This window comes from Dermacentor andersoni, chromosome 9 (genome assembly GCF_023375885.2).
Source record: "Dermacentor andersoni chromosome 9, qqDerAnde1_hic_scaffold, whole genome shotgun sequence".
NCBI lineage: Eukaryota > Metazoa > Arthropoda > Arachnida > Ixodida > Ixodidae > Dermacentor > Dermacentor andersoni.
The window spans coordinates 10,763,125-10,783,138 of NC_092822.1; the positions used below are offsets into that span (position 1 = coordinate 10,763,125).

At 43.1% G+C, this 20,014-nt stretch overlaps 1 protein-coding gene across 1 annotated transcript in view; it reads right to left on the bottom strand.

Annotated features, from left to right (window-relative positions):
• The window catches only part of LOC126527459 (uncharacterized), a 203,664-nt gene that overhangs the window by 71,709 nt on the left and 111,941 nt on the right, over positions 1-20,014 (bottom strand). The window contains exons 47-53 of the mRNA XM_055068522.2: positions 16,807-17,025; positions 15,982-16,014; positions 10,940-11,227; positions 9,131-9,309; positions 8,086-8,184; positions 4,824-4,977; positions 2,261-2,368 (exon numbers count right to left, since the gene is read on the bottom strand). Coding sequence (XP_054924497.2) covers positions 2,261-2,368; positions 4,824-4,977; positions 8,086-8,184; positions 9,131-9,309; positions 10,940-11,227; positions 15,982-16,014; positions 16,807-17,025 — 1,080 coding nt within the window. The remainder of the gene's footprint in view (positions 1-2,260; positions 2,369-4,823; positions 4,978-8,085; positions 8,185-9,130; positions 9,310-10,939; positions 11,228-15,981; positions 16,015-16,806; positions 17,026-20,014) is intronic.

Consider the following 20,014-nt stretch of genomic DNA (forward strand, 5'->3'; position numbering starts at 1 on the left):
GGGACCTTCTATGATTTCCCTAGTTAGGCTATTGCGATGGCGATACACGACAACAGTCTGATCAAACACAGGATTTGTCTCGACTTGTCCCTCGTGCTTATTGCTCTGTTACTTGTATCACGAGGAATAGAACCGGCTTCCAGAAGACGTTATTAACATAACTGATAAGGACATTTTCTTCTCATTCGCTGATTCCAACTTGCATATGTAAATTTCCTAATTTCATCACCCCACCTTCTTTTCTGCCATTCTCGACTGCGCTTCCCTTCCCTTGGCACCCATTCTGTAACTCTAATGGTCCACCGGTTATCTACCTTGCACATTACGTGACCTGTCCAGCTCCATTATTTTTCTCTTAATGTTAACTAGAATATCAGATATCCCCGTTTGCTTTGTGATCCACACCACCGTCTTCCTTTCTCTTAACCTTGCGCCTGACGTTTTTTGTTCCATCGCTCTGCGCACTTCTTAACTAGTTCTCAAGCTTCTTTGTTAGCCTCCAAGTTTCTGCTCCATATGTTAGCACCGGCAGAATGCGGTGATTGTACTGTTTTCTCTTCAATGAAAGTTGTAAGCTTCCAGTAGGCATTTGGGGGTGGCTGCCGAATGCACCCCCACCCATTTTTATTCTTCTCTAAATGTTCTTCTTGTGATCAGGGTCCCCTGTCAGTGCTATACGGATGGAATAGGAAGTCCTAAATAACTTATACAAATACAAGAAGGTATAGTGGGGACTAAACAAAGAGATACAAGAATATATCTTCGTATTTGTTTAAATGACTTTACATGTTTTCATGCATGAAATATTGAGCGAATAGGTCTTATAGTTTGTATTTGCTAATGAAGCGAAATCCTAATGGGCATCTATACATGCGAACACTGCATGCAAATATACAAAACCTCAAACGTTACTGGCATTAATTACGGTGTAAAAGCTAGCTGAAAGTTCCGGTCATATTTATGATGGAGTAAAGTGATGTGCATGTTATTTAAATGCTTCCCGAGTAAAATCACATTCCAGCTTGGGTATTAGAACACCAAGCTGCGCCTAAGATGCTGTCATACTTCTTTAATTTTTCCATTGTAATTTAAAGTTATTTCACTCAAGTATTAAAGTTCCAATTTCTTAAAGTTCATTCCTTTGAAGCCACTAATTATTTTATAGCAGGCACGCAAGACCCTTGCAGACGGATAAACGTGGAACTCCTCATTCCTGTACTTTTTGTAGTTATCTTTAGAATTGTTCTTCACTATAATAAAATAGCAACAATACTGAAGCGGATTTATGGCTTTATTGTGCTGTACACCGGGCACATTTACTTACGTCAAAAGTTTAGCGCACTACAGTGCGACATATTTACTTACACTCCTGTCAAGCAGGCCAGTGCACTTACGGGGGGTGCACTTCGCGACCTTGAGTGACACTTTAGGCTACGTGGTGCTAAACAGAAAAACAGAGCGCACTCGCTAAAAAAAAAAAGTTACAAAGAATGACGACAGACTAAGAGCGCGTTTTTGAAGGTGTAGATTAAAAAGAAAAAAAAAACTTCTAGAAAGTTCTTGTTTTACGTTGTATTATAAGTAAAAACAACCATAACGTATATTTTCTCAACAACAGACGAAATTATAGTGCATATAAGAGTGAAGACGAATGCCTAGCCAATGCAGAACAAAATGGTAGCGTGCGACGAGACTGCGTTTGCTACTGCTAAAACAGAATATGAGCGAGTTCTGTTCTGATTATTTCGTTCAAAGCTGTTAAACAACTGAAATGAAGTCATGTGTCCTTTTTTTATGCATTACATTTTCTACCATTCAAACCTCTGGCGACGAGGCTACGCACTCGCTCAGTAAAGTGCGCTCCGTGCACGCACTCCGAACGCCCTCCGACCGGAGTGCACTCTTCGCCAAGTAAGCGCCCATTGAGACGTTGAGATTTGGCAAAGTGCACTTAACCCGACTGACAATCTCCGTAAGTGCACTTAACTTGCCCGCTTGACAGTGGTAATATTCACTTTCCAGAGATTTCACACTTTGACTGATAGGAGTTATAGGACTCTGGATATTTATTTTATGATCACGCATTGGGTGTTGCGATTTCCTGCTAGTGATTCGACAAGCAGCCTTTGGTAAGAGAAAATAAAAAAAAAAACAATTGCACTGTTTCGCTTTACTTGGCTTCGAGCATCGTGGCCGTTGCACGGCAGTCGAGAAGTGGCAATAAGGCGCCGCATGATGATAGCGTGAGCAGTGGCCTTACCGCATGCATACTGCTCGCAGCCGAGCTCGTCTTTCACAAACACCAAGGTTTCACCCTGGGCGCAGAACTTCGTCACGAGCGGAGGACACGGAGCCACAGTCGTGGTACCTGCACGGAGCGCAGCGTCATGTTCAGCTCTGCGCTAAAAGCAAACACTTTTAGATTGCAGTCAATTGCCGATCTGCCACGCTGCACGTGACATCTTTCCGCTCCCTATCAGTGCCGCTCTGTTGATGATGATTATTTACTGGCATCCCCTTTGAAATAGGGGGGCTAGTCACCTAGCCTGCTTGATTTAATCAAGTATGATGTACATGTTTTTCATTCTAGCATTTTTGTATACATATCTCTAATTTTTTCTTCTTCAAAAGTTGTCTATCTTGTATCGCTACCAATGTCTGTAACGGATCCGTTCGTATCGATTTTTTTCCCAGATTTTTTCTATACTGTGAACGTCTCTCTCTTTCTTATCTCGACCGCTGACCGGTTGATGCTTCCGTTCACTTTAAATCCAAGTGCTTCTGGAAAGTGCGCGTTACCTACGGGTCTCACCGGGTGAATCCATTTGCATTCCATTGGGATCTGCTGAGCGGTCTGCGGATTTATGCTGCAACATACACATGCCTCATCTTGTTGCGAATATTAACTCCTGTATGTTTTTGTCCTTAGGCAACCAGAGCGAGCCTCAAATAGCAAGGCACTGCCCTTAATGCTATCGTACAGATTTCCCTTCCAATTCTTTTTTTCCCGTGGTCCTTTTTCTTTTTCCATTCTTTGCATTCAATTCTCTGTTTCTCTCACTTTCTTTTTGATGACTCCTGGTTGTCTATTTGCACTTTTATTTACGCTGTACTTGGTTGCCAAGCTTCCTGACTTCTTCCTCCATTCTGTGTCCACGCTCTTTAGGTATAGGTACTTGTGCCTTTTAGTCGTCCACTTATTTTGATCCACGTTGCTGAGTCTTTCTGCAAAATTAATTTTGCTGTACGCTTCTCTGACATCAAACGAAGCCCAATCCACTTCACCCTGCACTGCCTCATTTGTGGTTTTACCGTAGGCTCCCAAAACCATCTGGCCTACCGATCTTTGGTTATTTCCAACCCTGTCAAGATAACCGACCTTAAGCACAGAATGGCATTTGCGAACGCTAGCGCTGACACCATTGCCCCTTTCCAGATTCCACACGTCACCGCATACTTACTGCGGCCCCACACTGAGCTGCGTTTTATTATTGCTCCTTTTATTATTTACATAAGCGCAACAACGCCACAACCTCTCTTGGTTACCTGGAGTGCGGCATCAAGCCTCACGGATCTTGCTGGATGGACGAAAGACTAAAGGGAAATAATAGTCATCTTTCTGGCCGCACTCCTAAGCAGAATTTGCAACGATAGCACTTTAGAAGCGTTGATGACGGTGATGTGCCCACTGCTATGGTGCCTGCGCACCTATGCGCACATATTTTTTTTTTCTAAGAAACTTTGAGCTCCCTTTATGTGAAATCATGCGACGCGTAGAATGTGTTATTCTTTCTTTTTACTATATATGTATTGCAAAATAAGATGCCTCCTAAGTAGGCCGTAATAAAAAACGATTTCTGAAGCATCATCTGACGAACCGTATGTGACAATGAGTTACAGATCTTGTTAACGTTTTGAACATGGCACTCAGCCGAAATGTTTCAATCAACCGATTAAATTTTTATCAGCTACTACAGTGTACAATCTCTCTGCGCCTCCCCAGCCTACGCTGTTCAATGACAGAAATCAATGACAATGATTTGCTTCCTGGACAGACCTTTGATGTGGCCTTATCCCGTGCATGCTGCTCTAGATCTACTAAAATGTGTGAGAACAACGCTTCAGCTCTTCTGCCACGAATGTCCTCGTATAACTTGCTCGTTATGCTTGTCATTTAATGTTAAGGTCTGTCGATATTGCTAACAAAACTAGCGCACTATGAAAACCTGTCATGGTAACTGCAAATATTTGCATACAGATGTTTTGCTGAGTGCTCATCAGCTCCTTTTTGTTTCTGTAGCTTAGGTATGAACAGATATACATTGTACGGGACATTAGAGGTACTAGAGGTAAACAATAAATAAATGAATCATTGAATCGAGTCTACAGCACGAAACAAGCGCTTACAACTTGAAAAGTGCACGTTTGATGTCACTCAGCTATACTCGCAGAAGCAGCTAACATTCTGTCCAAGCGAAGAAAGATACTTTGTGAAGCTGTACGTCTGTGCTCCACCCGCATACTTGTTGCTTTCGTATTGATGTTAAAAGAAATACGTCAGCGCGTCGTATCTCTTTCGCAAACCCCTTTCTTGCGGGTGCATACGCAGAGTTGTGCTTGGTACGTGCTTGTTTAATTTTGCACGGCGTTTTTAATGCTTCCTTTCGGGCTACCTGCTCATCACGGCACCATGCATGGTCAGGCATTTCTCTTGATTCTCGTTTATACTTAAACCTCACTCGAAGTTTTACCGTACCGACCCTGAAAGAGAGAAAAAAAAGAGGGAAATAGTTCTTGGGGTTGGGACTTGTGCAGCAGCATACGTTCACAGTCCGTCTCGTCGTCGGGGCAGTTGACGACTCCGTCGCACCAAAGCTCATCCGCAATGCATTCTGCAGAGTTTGGACAGAGTCGATGGCCGTCGGGGCAACTTCCACATTCACAGGAGCAGTCAGCACTGACCGTCTGGGGTCGACCCTGCGCATAAACATCGAATATTTTAGTTGTGAAGACGAAGGAAGCTAACGCCGTCACAAAAGGATTTTTTTTTTTGTCGTGCATATGAAGTTATGTCATCAACCGCTGGTTTCGACTTGATATACAGCCAGTGGCTCTGTGGCGACACTGGAAAGTTTCTTGGCCAATGTGAGGTCTGTAAACGAACGATGACGCGTCGTGGGCAGACTGATGTTTCTGTAACATTAAATGCCGAAGCTATTCAAGAGAAACGCCACGAACCTCTTTCCGTCTGGCCGAGAAACGTCTATGTTGAAATCACCCAGAATTACGATGGAAGTGGAATCGGTAGGGGCGATGCGAACAAAGGTGCATACGCTTGGCGTTTGAGGCACGATCTTCGTTCGTATTACGTGCCGCCCGCCGTCGCCACACACCTTCCCGCTTCTGTTCACAACGGTGTTCGTCGTAGGCGCGCTGTTCTTCCACAGTCCTCACCGCGCGCGGCCTACCCATTGCGCGGGTGGAAGGGAATTGAGATAACGTTATGTGGTTTGCCTGTAGAGCCCGTGACATGAAATCGCAATCCATACTAAACAATGTCTCTTCGGGTTTTACTGTTTGTATTGCGATATTTTTTTAAAATCAAGATACGTTTTGACACTTCTCCCGTATAAACGCAGCTGAGGCACACCCGCGATACGCTTTGGTTTATGCTTTAGCTTCTTTTAGCGCTGGGGTGGCCGCCATCTTTTTTGCCTAAGCACACAAACCGCCAGAGCCTAGCTTATAACAGCTGCGCTGTAATATGTGTATACGACATATGGCAACGGTTGCAGCGCGATATTGTCTCGTTAGATTGCCACAACTAAATGCGTGTCTGTAATATGACGATACATTGGCAGAAGCAGACATTTGAAACAGGGCACTTGAATTAAGGCATAAGTTAAGGACAATTTAAATCAATCAGTGCTTGAAGCTTCTACACTCGAAATCACGCCATCATCACGTCGCATGTCTTGCAGCGCCATTTGCCCGCTGTTCTCGCGAAATGCTACAATGGGGCTTTACTCTCTCCATTAGTGAGTTGTCGTCGGACGTGCACTAATGCTTCGAAGCAGTATATGAGATTAACTGATAACACCGGATGTATGCATGTTTGCAGACAGTAGACAATTGTCGTATTTAAGTGTTCACTGTACAGTTCATAATGTTGATGTGGCGAGTTAGACAAATTTGGATGGAAACGATAAAATTGCGAAACATTCAGACACGAGACGAGGTCGTCTGTTGAAGCACAAAGTAATTGAAGATCGTAGAGGATGTGTTTACCCAGTTAGTAGCCCAAGATATGCTGCTGATGATGATGCAAAAAACGAAATTCCCTCCTATATCTCTGCGAGAATTACGTGCGCGTATGAAAAACTGGAATATCAGTTACAAGAGCTCGTTCAGAGTGTTACCTCCTCGTTCGACAAATTCATCTTGCCCTATAAGTTCGGAATGTACTTGAATTTCTCGCTTATGAAACCAACGAGACGGACGATTCGGAAACTGTAGCACGCGCAGGCAAATATTGTTGCGAAACACACAGATACACGTGTCAGCGGAATAAGCGATTCTGAATCAACTGCTCGTGTTGTTATGCAACCACTTCAGAAGAATCGGGGACTTTCCACGCAGTATCGACAAGGTTGCCGGGTACTTAAATACAGCGATTCACTGTAAGAACAACCGCCGTCCCGTGATCAAAATGCCTCAATAGCTTTGAGCAAGCTACCTCAGAGGATCACAGCAAAATGTCGAAAGACGTATCCATTCTTGGGCAGCGCATACACAAACGAAATTTATTTGGCGAAAATGATTATATACCCAGTAACCATGAAAGGCATGTGCATTACATCTAAAAGGTCCTCCTACACTAACCAGCGAACAATGAACGATATATGTTCGTTTGCCAAGGAAACCCATGGCTGACTTAGCCTGATATTGGCACAATGTAGTGTGCCAACGTCTACATCGGGCAGCCTGAACGGTGTGTAAATATCAGGCTACGTGAGCATGCCAATTCTTTAAAGGGAGTGGTGTCGTTGCTTCTTCACAACCATTGTCATGATTGCGGCTGCGCGCCTTCATCTGATCTTAATCATTATGAAACATCGTGATCAGCGCACATGTCAGATTACTGAGGCATGGGTAAGAACAAGAACATTTGTGTAAGTCAGCTGTCAGTTTCCCTGGCAAAAGATATCTCGTTCATTGTTCGCCAGTGAGTGTATGACGACTTTTTAGATGTAATCCACATGACTTTCATGATTATTGGGTATATAATCTTTTACTGCAAATAAAAACTTTCAATTGTTAGACCAGCGCTATTTCGTTTGTGCGTGTACTTCCCAAGAATGAATACGTTCTAACTCGCACGCTTTTCAATCCTTCTGTCAAAAGACAAACCGATAAAACATATTTACGAGTGAAAGTCCTCACCCGAGTCCCTGATTACCATACTGTTGCACTGTTGTTCACCGTACTCTTGACGTAACCGAACACTCATCTTTGAATCAGCCAAGCAGGAGTACCTCTTTGACAAATTTCATCTTGTAGCCATGTAGTCAAGTCGCCCCGCTTATTATGAGAGTAACTTATGCTTCGCAGAACATTCACGCTTGTGTTGCAGTTCATTTAAGCCATCAAGTGAAGTAAAGTTAGATGTGTGATTTTTTTAAAAGAAAACAGATGAAGTATAAGGCTGGCAAGTCTCGGTTCCGTATGTGTTTGCTACATTAAAGATATGCACACGGCACTTGAGTTACAGCTAAACCTGCTTATCAGCAGTGGGCAAACGGGGACAGCGCCAGCCTGAACCGATATTTCGATACGTGGTCGTGTTATTCGTGACAAGAGCCAGTTGCCTTATCGAAACGTTGGCTTCGGGATGAGGCTTCCTTTGCGCACAAACTGTTGGTCAATTCAAGACACCACTTTTCTTTGCTCCACTGCATCTCCTGACTCTATGAATCACGTGTCTTTTGCATGTGATACTTGTGTAACATCTTTTGCTTACGTGTGGCGATAACCCTCATTAAGGAGACATTGTAACAGTTACCACTAAATATCCACGATGCTCACCTTAGGACAAGGAGGGCAAGCCTTAGGAAGACAGCTGGACCGTCCACCGAGGTGGCACTGGCACTCGTGACAAGTCCTCGTCTCCAGCATGCCGCCCACCTGCATGGTTTCGACGCATCAGTACGGTCCAACCGTGACACAGCTAGGCGGATGACAAATGTACCACCAGAAGGACTGAAGTGAGGACTATTTTTGAAAAATGCGGATTTTCCAGGGTCCCTTTCAACGAAATATTTTTAAGCATCGCAACTACCACTCCTAAGAAGAACACGTGAACCCTACTGTCTGAGCGCTTGTGGGAAAACAGCGTGCTCCTGGTAAGATATAGAGGTTTATTTAAACAAAAAAGTTCTCTTTGCTTTTTGTTCCGTGGACTCTATTCAACATTGTAGAAGTTGGTTAAATGAGTGCAACTATGGCCAGATTTTGCTGACGCGAGGGGCAAGTTTCTTAATCGTAGTGGACACTGGTTATTCATAATAGTCGACTGACTATTATGCAATGCTTAATGCATTCATGACAGTAATGATTTGAACCGCATTTATTTTAAGCATAATATTGTGCGCTTAATTTGCGACAGAACTAGAGCTTTGCTATCTACGTACAACTTGCTCCAGTTTCAAGCAAAGGAATTTGATGGTATCAACGCAAGCTCCAGGCGAATATTTTCCACCAGTGACTACTTCCCTACATACTGAATTTGAAGGGCATCGCGCTTCAACCAGTACCTGCGTCTTTTTGGAGTGCCGATATCCCGTTATTTCTGGGCACTTGTTATTATGTGTCATTCTTTAATGTCTTTTGTTGATTACACTTTCTCAGCTATGATTTTTCGAGTAAATATCAACATTACTGTCTCTACGGAAGCGTGTTTTCTCATCCGTTGTCAATTTAGCACCTAAACACACAGTGAGTTGATTCAAAGCAGCAATCATCACGAAAACATCAGCATGTCGGGCATCTCAAGTAATTCGCGAGCTTCTTAGCTTCGCGAATGAAAGCGAGAGGTCCCGAATGAAATGAAGGTCGTTGCAATTTTCCTCACCGGGAATCTCTTGCCATCGCGCACACAGGGGCAGTCGGCCACGTGCACGCACTGGTCTCCGTCGCACGCGAATCCGAACGGGCACCCTTGCGGGCAGAAAGTGTCGTTGTCGGTCACCTCCACCTCCGGACAAAGAACGGCCGGGGGCACGGTTGGCAGTTCCGTCGTCGTGGGAGGCGCTGCGTATCACCGCGTGTCGACAACGTCTGTTAGTGGGTATTACGTAAGCCAAGGAAGAGAGAAATAAAAAAAAATCACCCTGCTCCATATGCCGGCATTGCGCAGAAATTTCCGGTACGTCTTTCCAGTCTTTTGTTTATGTCACGTTGCAACCAAGAGATCAATAGGGGTAAATATCGAAGCATGCCGCTGGAGCTCATGTTTCTACAAAGCGACTTGTATTAGCCGGGGCTTTTGGTTTCTTGCTTTCACTATATATGTTACTGATACGCTATTATCATATTTTCCTTGCACTAAAGTTTGTCTAAGGCTGGTCAATGTGCAGGCGATGCTAACCAAGCAGCTGTGTTTTTATATGTGCACTAGGGTGGAAACCCTAATATCAGTGCAACCAAGCCTTCCGTGCGGGAGATATTTGTCATCGACATTCCATTTTCTCAGTTGTTTGTTATTGACTTCTCGCTTTCCCTTATGATACGCTCGCTATAAAGACTGATTGCAGTTTGTTCCTACAAACAGCTCTACCTTACAAGACACTTTGTAATATCGGCCCCTGAATCCGTATTCACACGACGGCTATTACGCCGGAGTGGTTTGTAAAAGCTACAAAAATATTATTATTATTGACAGTCAGCCGTTGACGCAATGCTCCTATGTTCAAAAGGCTCCGCGTATTAATGCCCGAACACTCAGCACCCAGTTCGTAGAATACAGCAGTTCATAACTGGAGACATCGGGCAGTCGTCCTAATGGGCATATTCGCGATGGTCAACGTCAAACAGTCCTAAAGAAAGAAATGCTTTCTGAAGTCGACCCTTGGCACGCGTGCCTGTGTTCTCAAAGAAATCAGAGTTGAACAGTTCCTAGGAACCGGCGCCAGCTAATTATGACAGCTATAGCGAAGACCGGCTAGTGAAGGAATAGGCGTCTTTGAGAAGTTGAAGGAGGCTTTACTGTAGGAGCTTTTATGTAAATACCGTGGAATGGAGAACAATTTTCATTGGCCCTCACTGCACAGAATAAGCTAATATTTTTTAGAAACAGTTTTTAAAACCAAATAACTTATGAGCTTGAAGTATCAAGTTTAGAACCCTGTAACTTGGCAATATAAAAAAACGCTATCGCAATTTTATAAACAACACCTATTGGGACATCTGAAGCGGAAGAAAAGGAGTGTTATATATCACACTGTAATTATCACTGGTTTGTGAGTAAGACTTTTGGAAAACCTTCGTAAACATCGCGATAATTTCACTTAAATTACAAACCTAATGTATCTCATTTGTCGGCTTCAGAGGCTTCAACAGATGCATTTTACAGAAGTGCGATATTTGGTTTTCCAACAAAGTTACTAATTGTTAAATTTCTCGTGCTGCAATTTTTATTAATGTTGCCAATATCCGTCAGTTCTTTGTAAAATATTGGAGATCCTAAATAAATTTTTGGAGCCTATAGTCGGTATAGTTCAGCTTTAACAAATGTTCCACGAAGTTGAGCGATTGCCTAATGAGAACATTTCGGTGTTTCAGGTGAACTTGAATAAATCGGCTCCGAGGATAAGTTTCCTCTTAGTACATTCGGCTACGACTAACTACGTAGCCGTGTTTGGAAAGCGGTTCGATCCCTCACCGCAAGTCCAGCACTTGACGCGCACTTTGTAGTTGAGGCAAGTGCGTCCGTCGGTTTGGTCGCTGTCGACGCAGCGCAGTCCGCGCTCCACGTCGCAGCTGACCACCTGGCCGGTCTTGCTGTAGTCGGCGTCAGTGGCGTACTCGCGGCACTCGATGCCCAGCGGAAAGAGACAGAGTCCAGACTCGGCCACCACCCTGGCCACGTCCTCCACGTCACCTCCGGTCTCCGGCGTCGGCTCGCTGGTGCTCACCCACGGGCCGTACGCCACGCACGGCTCCTCGATCGCTGCGAGCAAGAAAGGCAATCGGTGCCCGCTCGCGCGTCGATTCTCATTCCGAAGTACGTTCTGCAATTGGACGCCGCCGCCGTGACCGTCTCTTGCGGGGCAATGCAGAAGCTCCCTTACGTAAGAAAATCTTTTTTGTGCCTTGTTCTTACTGCAGAAGCGGTTTTCTCGAGGTCCCCCGCAGTCCTCCCTTTCATGAAAACTACGCCACCACCCAACATGGCGCAACTCATGACAGCGCACACGAAACGCACCAGCGTTATAACTACTATGGCCTTCTGAACTTCCTCTGTCTAGACGAGCCTGTCAGCGGCTCTGTTCTCTACGCATAATTAGGCAAGAAAACAGCAAACTCTAACCAAGCATCCTCACTGCAGCAAATTGAAATATGCGCCGTCGAGCGCATCATTTCTTTACTAAATTGAATTAGTTTCTTTGGCCCTTTCTCCCGTTTAAAAGCACAATTCTTTTAAGGCTATTTTGCCCCATTTCCGTGCTCAGACTTTGCCTTCTAACGGTACTTGCTCAGGCGCAACCAAGATTTGGGGCGCGTTTGTCGCTGAATACGAACCAGCTTTTTGAGAGGCTCGCGCTGTTGAGGAATAGCTATATACACACACACACACATTATACAACCTCGGAAGGTTTAAATGCTGTTGTCGGTGGTAGCGCTGTGTCGCGTACCTCCGCCGCCTTAGATGACGGTTCCGAGCCGCATTTTACGCCGAAATCCGCGGCGTGTTACTTGGCGAGATGCGCTGAATTGTATATCTTATTTCATTTGTAATACACATTTAATGTCAAATACTTTCTAACCTATTTCTGCATGCTTTCACTGTTCCCATGAAACCCGCCGGCCGTAGTTTCTGCGGAACCTACTTTGCTTCAGAAATCAAACAGTCCTAACATTTTGCACCCATTGAGACAAACTAATTAATATTCTCAGTCGAGAAATACGATAGACTGCTCCTAAATACAACAGTACCTACTTTCGGGCGATTGAGTGCCTATTTATACTTTTTCTTCACCCGTGTACCGGTAGCTTCCGTATGCGACATGCCCTACCTGTCCGATGCTTTCATAGGCCATACTGAGTTGCACTCAAAGTAGTCTGATCAATTAAGGTTTTTGGATGTATGCGAGCCTGTCATGCCAATTTTCTTAAAGGCGAATTTAATCGACCCAATTACTTGGACTGGAAATCAGACTTGTAATGTCATGTGCCCATTAGAGGTAACTGCATATGCGGAATTAGCGGCATAAGAGCGCTACATAGGCAAGATGCACTTGAAGAAAAGTCGAATCACTTGCTTCCATTTTCTTTCTGCAATCCGCTTCTTAGTAGAACTGAAATTTCACGTGATGACTTTAAATTATTGTCTATATTATCACAAAACGTATACCCTGTCATTCTTATCGAAGCAAACACGTCTTGAATATTATCTTCCGAGTATAATCTGTGCAAATTGGCCAAACTATACCATGCACATTAATTAATCAAGAGCGCATACTGTAGCTGTCACCGAGTATGACACGTACTTATACAACTCCAGCAAGAGGAAGTAGACTGAAAAATGTCTGCCTCGAATCTCATCGGGAAATGTGTCGCGTTCAGCGCAACCTCAACGAATGAGTAAAGGTTCATTCATTTATAACTTTACATATCCGCTACTAGTTCATCTTTGCACAACGGAATAAAAAAATCTGTTTGCGATCACTTATCATAGTTCCCCTTACGCACACAGCATGGCTTAGACAATTTCGGAAGCAACACAAAGTGTGTTCGCTCTACTATAAATCAAAGAACACAATACGTATGCAGCCGATGCCCTCTTGTAAACATTTTCCGTAAATGTTCAGAACAATGTCTATAATGCTTTCAATAAGTAAACAAAGTACATGTTCTCGTCGTTATCACCGAATAGCATTTACGCAACTTCTTTATAAGTTAGGCATGCATCCATTGAGACATGAGTTGTATAAAAGATCTGTACAAAATAAATAAGCGGCTATGTAAACTTGAACTTATTCGTGGCTTTCGACATCCACTTACTTAATGAGCTTCGTAATTTAAACAAAAAAGAATTAACTTCTCTTTCCTAGAATATTTTATTACGTCAACAACTTTCCAGACACAGGAGAAGAACGCGTACTATGTGACTTGAATATAATCGACTTTGACTAATTTCAAGAATGGTTGCAGTTATCCTATCTGAACATTCCCTTTTATAGAATAGAAAGTGCGTAGACTGCCGGTATTCATTTTAACGTCGTATTCAAACCACCCTGTCAAATGCATAATGACGGTGCATGAAATTCATTATCAGACAAGTTAAACATATTCAAGCGCACTAAATCTGTAACTGCTTGTCTCAAAACATTGTGTCCTGAAATCAGAGCGTAAGCCGAAGTGCACTAAGCTCTCTTCTGCTTATTTACTCTTCGCAACTGTGTCGAACCAATTCCGGAATGGTTCTCTAAATTAAAAATCGTGACTTTATTTTGTGAGTCGCTACTGAGTAACATAGTATTCGAAGCTTGTCATGCAGTGCTATCGAGGTTGCATTTCAATGAAAAGAACCACGCGTAATCACAACAAGCGGAGCTAGGGCAATTTGCATTAATGTTGTATTGATGCTGCGAGTCCCTTGAGCCTCGCATTAGATTTTATCTTGAACAATTACCGAACTACCCAGTAACTGTTCAAGCACGTAAAGGTTTAATAAGCGCGCTCTATTAACGCTTTATATGTCAAATCCGACTGAACGCAAGAACTACTAAGCCCAGGGTACAAGCTATGCAACTAAGGCTGTGTTTATATGTGTACATATGATATGTTGTACTGTCTTGTGAATTGATCTTTTTCGTTTTCGTTTTACCTTTTCAAGAGCAAGGGTTCGGTGTCTCTGATACCATACTATCTTGGTGATGACGATGGTGCTCACCTATCGCACGTATCCCCTACAGGGAATAGACTGTTGCTAACTTGAGCCTAGGATAATGCAAACCTAATCTAATTGTTTTTGTGGGAATCAACTTACGATGTGAGAAAGGTCCTTCTGCAGCCTTTACTGGCGCTTAGCGCGATACCGTCCGAGCATGGCGTGCATCAAAACAGTACCGCTTCAACACCACCCCGCCCCACTGCCTAGTTCTTCACCATTTTATCCCCGCAGCGCGCGATTTACAACAGTTACCTTTCTCGAGCTTCATCGGTGATCCGGGCTGACTGGGTATTAGCCAGTCGTGAGCGAGAGATTATAATAAAAAGAAAGAAAATTGGCCAAAAGAAATTGTGGAATTAGGCCGGCCTGCTTTTCTTTCTCTTGTCAGTCTTAATGTTCTAACGGCAGGTAAGTTGTACAGGTACAAGGTAAAACTTTTAGGACCTGTAACGTTTGTTAAAGAGTCATTAAGGATTAGTATTATGAAAAAACATGTTTACGACAGTTGGTAATTCTGTAGCATAATTAGGTAACACAAAATTAGCGAAAGTAAGTAAATCACGAAGTAATCCAATGTGCCGCATGCGTTGTAAACATATTCTAAAGCAATAATATTACTATTAATGATAGCAATAAATATATTTTTCTGAAAACGAGCTGGTATCTACGTTTAGGAGCGCTGGGTCGGTAAAAATTAAAATAGAGAGGGTATGGAGATTAAAAATAAACAATATTTGACCTAGAGTTCCCGCGATTATAGCGTTTCCCTTTTATCTTGTGATTCTGCTGTGCCAACGTTATGCAGCAGGTACAGCAATTTTTTCTCTTGAGTGGAGCAGCTCAGCAGCTTGATTATTTGAACCACCCGTAGCCCGGAAGACTGAAGAACTTTTTTTATTGTAGGGTCACAGTACGGCTCTCCATGCTAAATGAGATCGATGTTTACGCACAGCCGGTGAATTTTCCAGGCTTTAGTTTTCTTTGCTATTGCGTTTTTATTTTTTATTATTATGATTTTTTTTTTTTTTGCTGCGTCAGAGCTAGGTTGACATTCAACTCCACTGGTTCACGAGCTACCGTTAGGGGTTGCTCTTTTCGCCACTGTTGGATTTTTTTTCTTTGTCCCATATGCGTAGCTCAGATGTCGGCTTCACTAGTTACCAACAAATATTTGATCTGCTGGGATTAAAGCGAGCTGCTCTTTCTTTGCAAAATGCAGCGTAATTGTGCCATGGAAAGCATTCTTCTATTTACAAAATTTGATTACAAATAAAGATTTTACCTACAAAACTGCAACGGTGTGTTACTATACCTACACAATATTTTTTTTGATAACTTCCCTTTTTATTATTTAAAATATTACTTTTATTATTCTTGCTTTCTAATATTTCGTACTCGCCTCGTTTCGCAATTATAATTGGTTGGGTTTCATTTCTGAAACCCCTCATGTGACTATCGAACAAGCTAATGTGTCTGCAGAAGGGGGGAGAAATAATATTGACCAACTAGATTCTTTAAATGTGCGCTTGACTGTAAGTACGCGTGCCCTCATGTATTCTTGAATGCAATTTTTTCGTTTCTTTAGTCCGCGAAAATTACCGCATGCTGAAATGTTATGTTTGCTCTGGTCATCGTGAACAACCCCGCGTCTATGGGCCGACTATGACGGCTTTCTCTTCAATTTCCTTTCGCAACATTCAGTGTTTCCGGTTTTAATCATGTGCCTACCGAATAAAGAACACTCACGACACCTCAAGTACGAAGACAGACTGTGTTGCTCTTAGCAGTAATGGTAAGAACTAACTTACGTGGCAAGGTCACTATCCGCAGCTTTGAGACTTCTGTGGGAAAAAGAAAGGACATTGGTGAGTTTAGAACACTGAATTGGAAGATATCTTTCGGCGTAGCATACACGCACATAAAATACGCCAAACTATTCCCCGAGCGCCTGGACCGTTTTCGTACATTCTACAGTTAATTAGCAGCTATAGTTTTCACATAGACAACCATATCCTCGAAATCTTTATGGTTTTACTTTTACTGCGGCATAGTAATTATGGCTATTACACAAACGTTTATTCTTTGACACTGTTTGGCACGTCGCCTCGCGACATAATGTGTCATCCGCCAATACTGGAGCTTTAGACTACTGAGTGAGGTGAACAACGCTTTATGCTGGATATTCTTAGTGCAACTAAACATCACGTTTTTCATGCTATGGAATGTATACACCTTCGCCTATAAAAAAAAGGCCTTTAGAGTGACATGAAGTCAAATCTATACAGCTGGTTCCTCATGTGATTACACGATAGACATCCTTATGCAAATGTTTTGTGTTTATAAACCGCACTCTGCGAATCTTCATTACCCTCATGCGCAGCTATTAACTACTCGTCGCGAAACTAACTCAGAGTGACGAGTTATCGCAGACATTCCGCGCTTTCCCGCTTTATGAGAACTGTAGACACTCACTGTGACTAAACAAATGACCATTCGTGTTGCGGCACACGAAACAAAACAGTGAACCTGAAGCATTACGAATGCATTCCCATATATTGCATTAACAATTTTCATGCACGATTTCGCTGAGCCAGCAGTTCCACGAGTGAAAACCGCGTTTCGCTCCGGCTCACCGCATCCGGCGTTGTGAGGCCAGTCGCACACGAGCAGCTTCGGATTGAAGTGCAGCTCTGCGGGACACCACTTGTGGTGCCTCTGGTAGTTCGAGCAGTGGTAGAAGCGACGGCAGTTCTGCAGGTCCGGGAACAGGCCGTTCGGTTCCGGGCAGCCAAGCTCCAACTCCACTATAATTCCGCCCTGGGTAACCGTTGTGGTAGGTACTGGAGTAGTCACTGCGAAAAGCGCCGAAAACGACTGTTAGAAATAGAGAACAGCTGCGAGAGCATTGGCAAATGATTTCTACTGAAATATTCAAGGTTCAAGAAGCTTCATGATGACGATGATCACAAAGCACCTATTCCGAAGGGATGGCGTTTTTGCCTGAAGAGGTAACCAGCTGCGAAGAGTGGATTCAACCGGCAGGCGGTTTTGAAGACCGTCGTCCGGCTTACGACTATCTTCTGGCATTCGCCAAGAAATAGGAGCTATTTCACCGGTTGCAGGTGCCGCTATTCGCCACAGGCTCTCTCTCTCCAAAGGTATACTTACTTACCTCATTCCCACATAGATGGAATGATTGTCGCCCACCTTAGGGTAAGTATACAGTATATCTCGCTGCTAAGCTTTCTGAGAGACCCGTATGGGCTGCCTCTGTAGGTTCGCGCTACTCTCAGATGTATGACAATGTCTTTCTTTTTATGATTATTTTGTTTTAATAAACTTTTGCATTCAATGCATGCATAAGTATTACTACAGATAATACTAATATAGCGCGTTGCGGACAAGAACAAAAATAAACAAATGTTATACGCACATGACATTGGCTCACAATGATACATCTCGAAAATTCCTGCGCCTTGTTATACATGCCTAAGCAAGTATTGAGTACGTAACAAGGTACATGTGAAGTAGTGGCGTACAAATAGGCCTAGATTGCAAAATTGCGCCCGTACGCATCGATAGGCTGAGTGTTATTTTTTTATCTTAGCGAAATGGCACGCAACATGTGACCTGTTATACTTTGTTATTGAATCTTATTGTAACAGCTTTGAGAGAAGATATTGTAACTCAAGCTGCATGGTATTTCGCTGAAGTTCCGCAGCAACATGACATGTCTTGTTCTGCATTGTTCAATAATAGTGTTGGCATCCTTTATAGGCTGGTTTTTCCCAGAAAGCAACCAACCACTTTGTATTTCCGCCGCATTGAAATTGGAGAAGCGAGCTTTTGCAGAGATGCAGACTGGTTTCGCCACCAGAAATCCAAATATAAGAGGCAGACAACAAAGTAAAATGTTTCTCCAACGGCGCGGCCTAAAGATGCAACACTTTTTATAATTTGAGTAAACCGAAGCAGCCTTAAGTGCATAATCATTGTGTTTGAAGTGGTCAGAATACAAACATAGGTTGCCGCTGGATCATTCCTTCATCTAGTTCGCGCATGTGGTCAATTCTGCCATGCAAGATCTCTGCGAGTAAATGTACGCGTCGGTTGCATTCTGGTCGCTGAACGGCTGTTCCGGCTGCAGCGCGCGCTTTGTTTTCTGCTGGCGTGCCTTAAAAAAACATTTCCTCGTATTATTCCAGAATGCCGACAATATACACGACAAAGTGCAATGCTCCACTCACAAGTGTCACGTTCTTGGCGTCGATTTCATCTGAGAAGTTAACTATTACACTGGGGTGATCCAGAGTCAATGAAACTTATTTCTTTTTTCAATTTCGCTATCCAATTTAGTTCTTTAGTTCATTCACTGCTTAGATATGCGGTAAAATGCAAAAGCAAGACAGCAAGAACAGGAAGAGTCAGTTTGATGCTTCTTGTAATAATGCGTTTTTAAGTTTCCTTGAAAACAATTACGGCACGAAGGTATATTTTTTCGCATTGTACCAAAAAATGTGCTCTAGTTCATGAAGGCCATTCTTTTTTGCAGCCTTTCTTAAGCATATTTTAAGATAGTGTAAATAGTTTGCACCTACACCAACGACAGGAACTGGGTTGTAACTAAAAACGCGCTTCGTATCTCGCAATATGGTACATATCCTTCTTAATCCTGCATCGTCATACCTGTAGACTATACGTTACGGCGCTAGTACCTGTATACACGTTTATCTAACGTTATCAAATGCTCATATATACCGGGTGCATGATCACTGCACTGTGATAGCCATTTATCAGATTTCAAATTAGTATTGCGTCATAAGACTTGCCACGTTGCGCAAGCCGGTTTTGCAGACTATATATGTTTAAGTTATAGCGTGGCACGCTGCCTCCGTGATGCAAGTACACTAGCTTGCCCCGCTTTTTCTGAAGGCGGATGATAACAATTGCAAACAGTAGAATAAAAAAAAAAGATGCATCTAAGAGGAAAGAAAACGTGCGTGATGCAAGACTGCTCAGCCTGACGTGCAGTAATCTATCTTCATTACGCCGCCGAAATTATGAACGATGATAAAGTCCCGCGCCGTCGATCTTGTGTCATTGGCGCGATACGGCGAAATAAAGAAAATATATTTTTTTCCGCGAGCCATTCATTTGCGATGAACATGCTTGTTCCGAAATTCCGCTTTTAATATTAGCTGCCGTCGGCGTTCTCCATAAAGCCAGTTGGTGCCCGTACGTTATCTCGCCGGACCGTATTCTTGGCAATGATTTATTATTTTTCTTGCTCTGGTATTCAATCCCGATTACTGTGCACACACATCAAAAGTAGTGTTCCTGCTCTACCGAAAGTGTGAAGTGCGCTTTGTATTTAAAGATGGCTAATAAAAGAATGCGTTGTGATCATTAATTACACACTTTGCGAATTTTGGATGACCACGCTTCGCATAATACGCTAATTGACAGAAAAACACAAAAGGACCGAAGCAAGTGTTTATTAAAATCCATGAAAGAAACTGTGCCGATATTAATTTCAAGCGCCGTGCAGGATGTTACAGGTGCTCACTGTGACCGGCTGTATTTCGCTCCTAAAAAAATGGCTTCGCTCCACCAAAAGCTACTTAGCCGCCATGCACCTATAGCGATCGCATAATTCGTGCAGATTGTGGTACGTGCTGTACATTTAAACAGTTTTAAAGAATCTGCACAGAGCTCGTTTGTAACCAGTCCAGATATATTTTTGTTCTCCCAGAACGACCTTACAGTAATTGCCACTATGTTCAGAATGACACCCCGTAATTACCAGGTAATTATCAGTGCGCTGTAATAAATGCGCCTCCA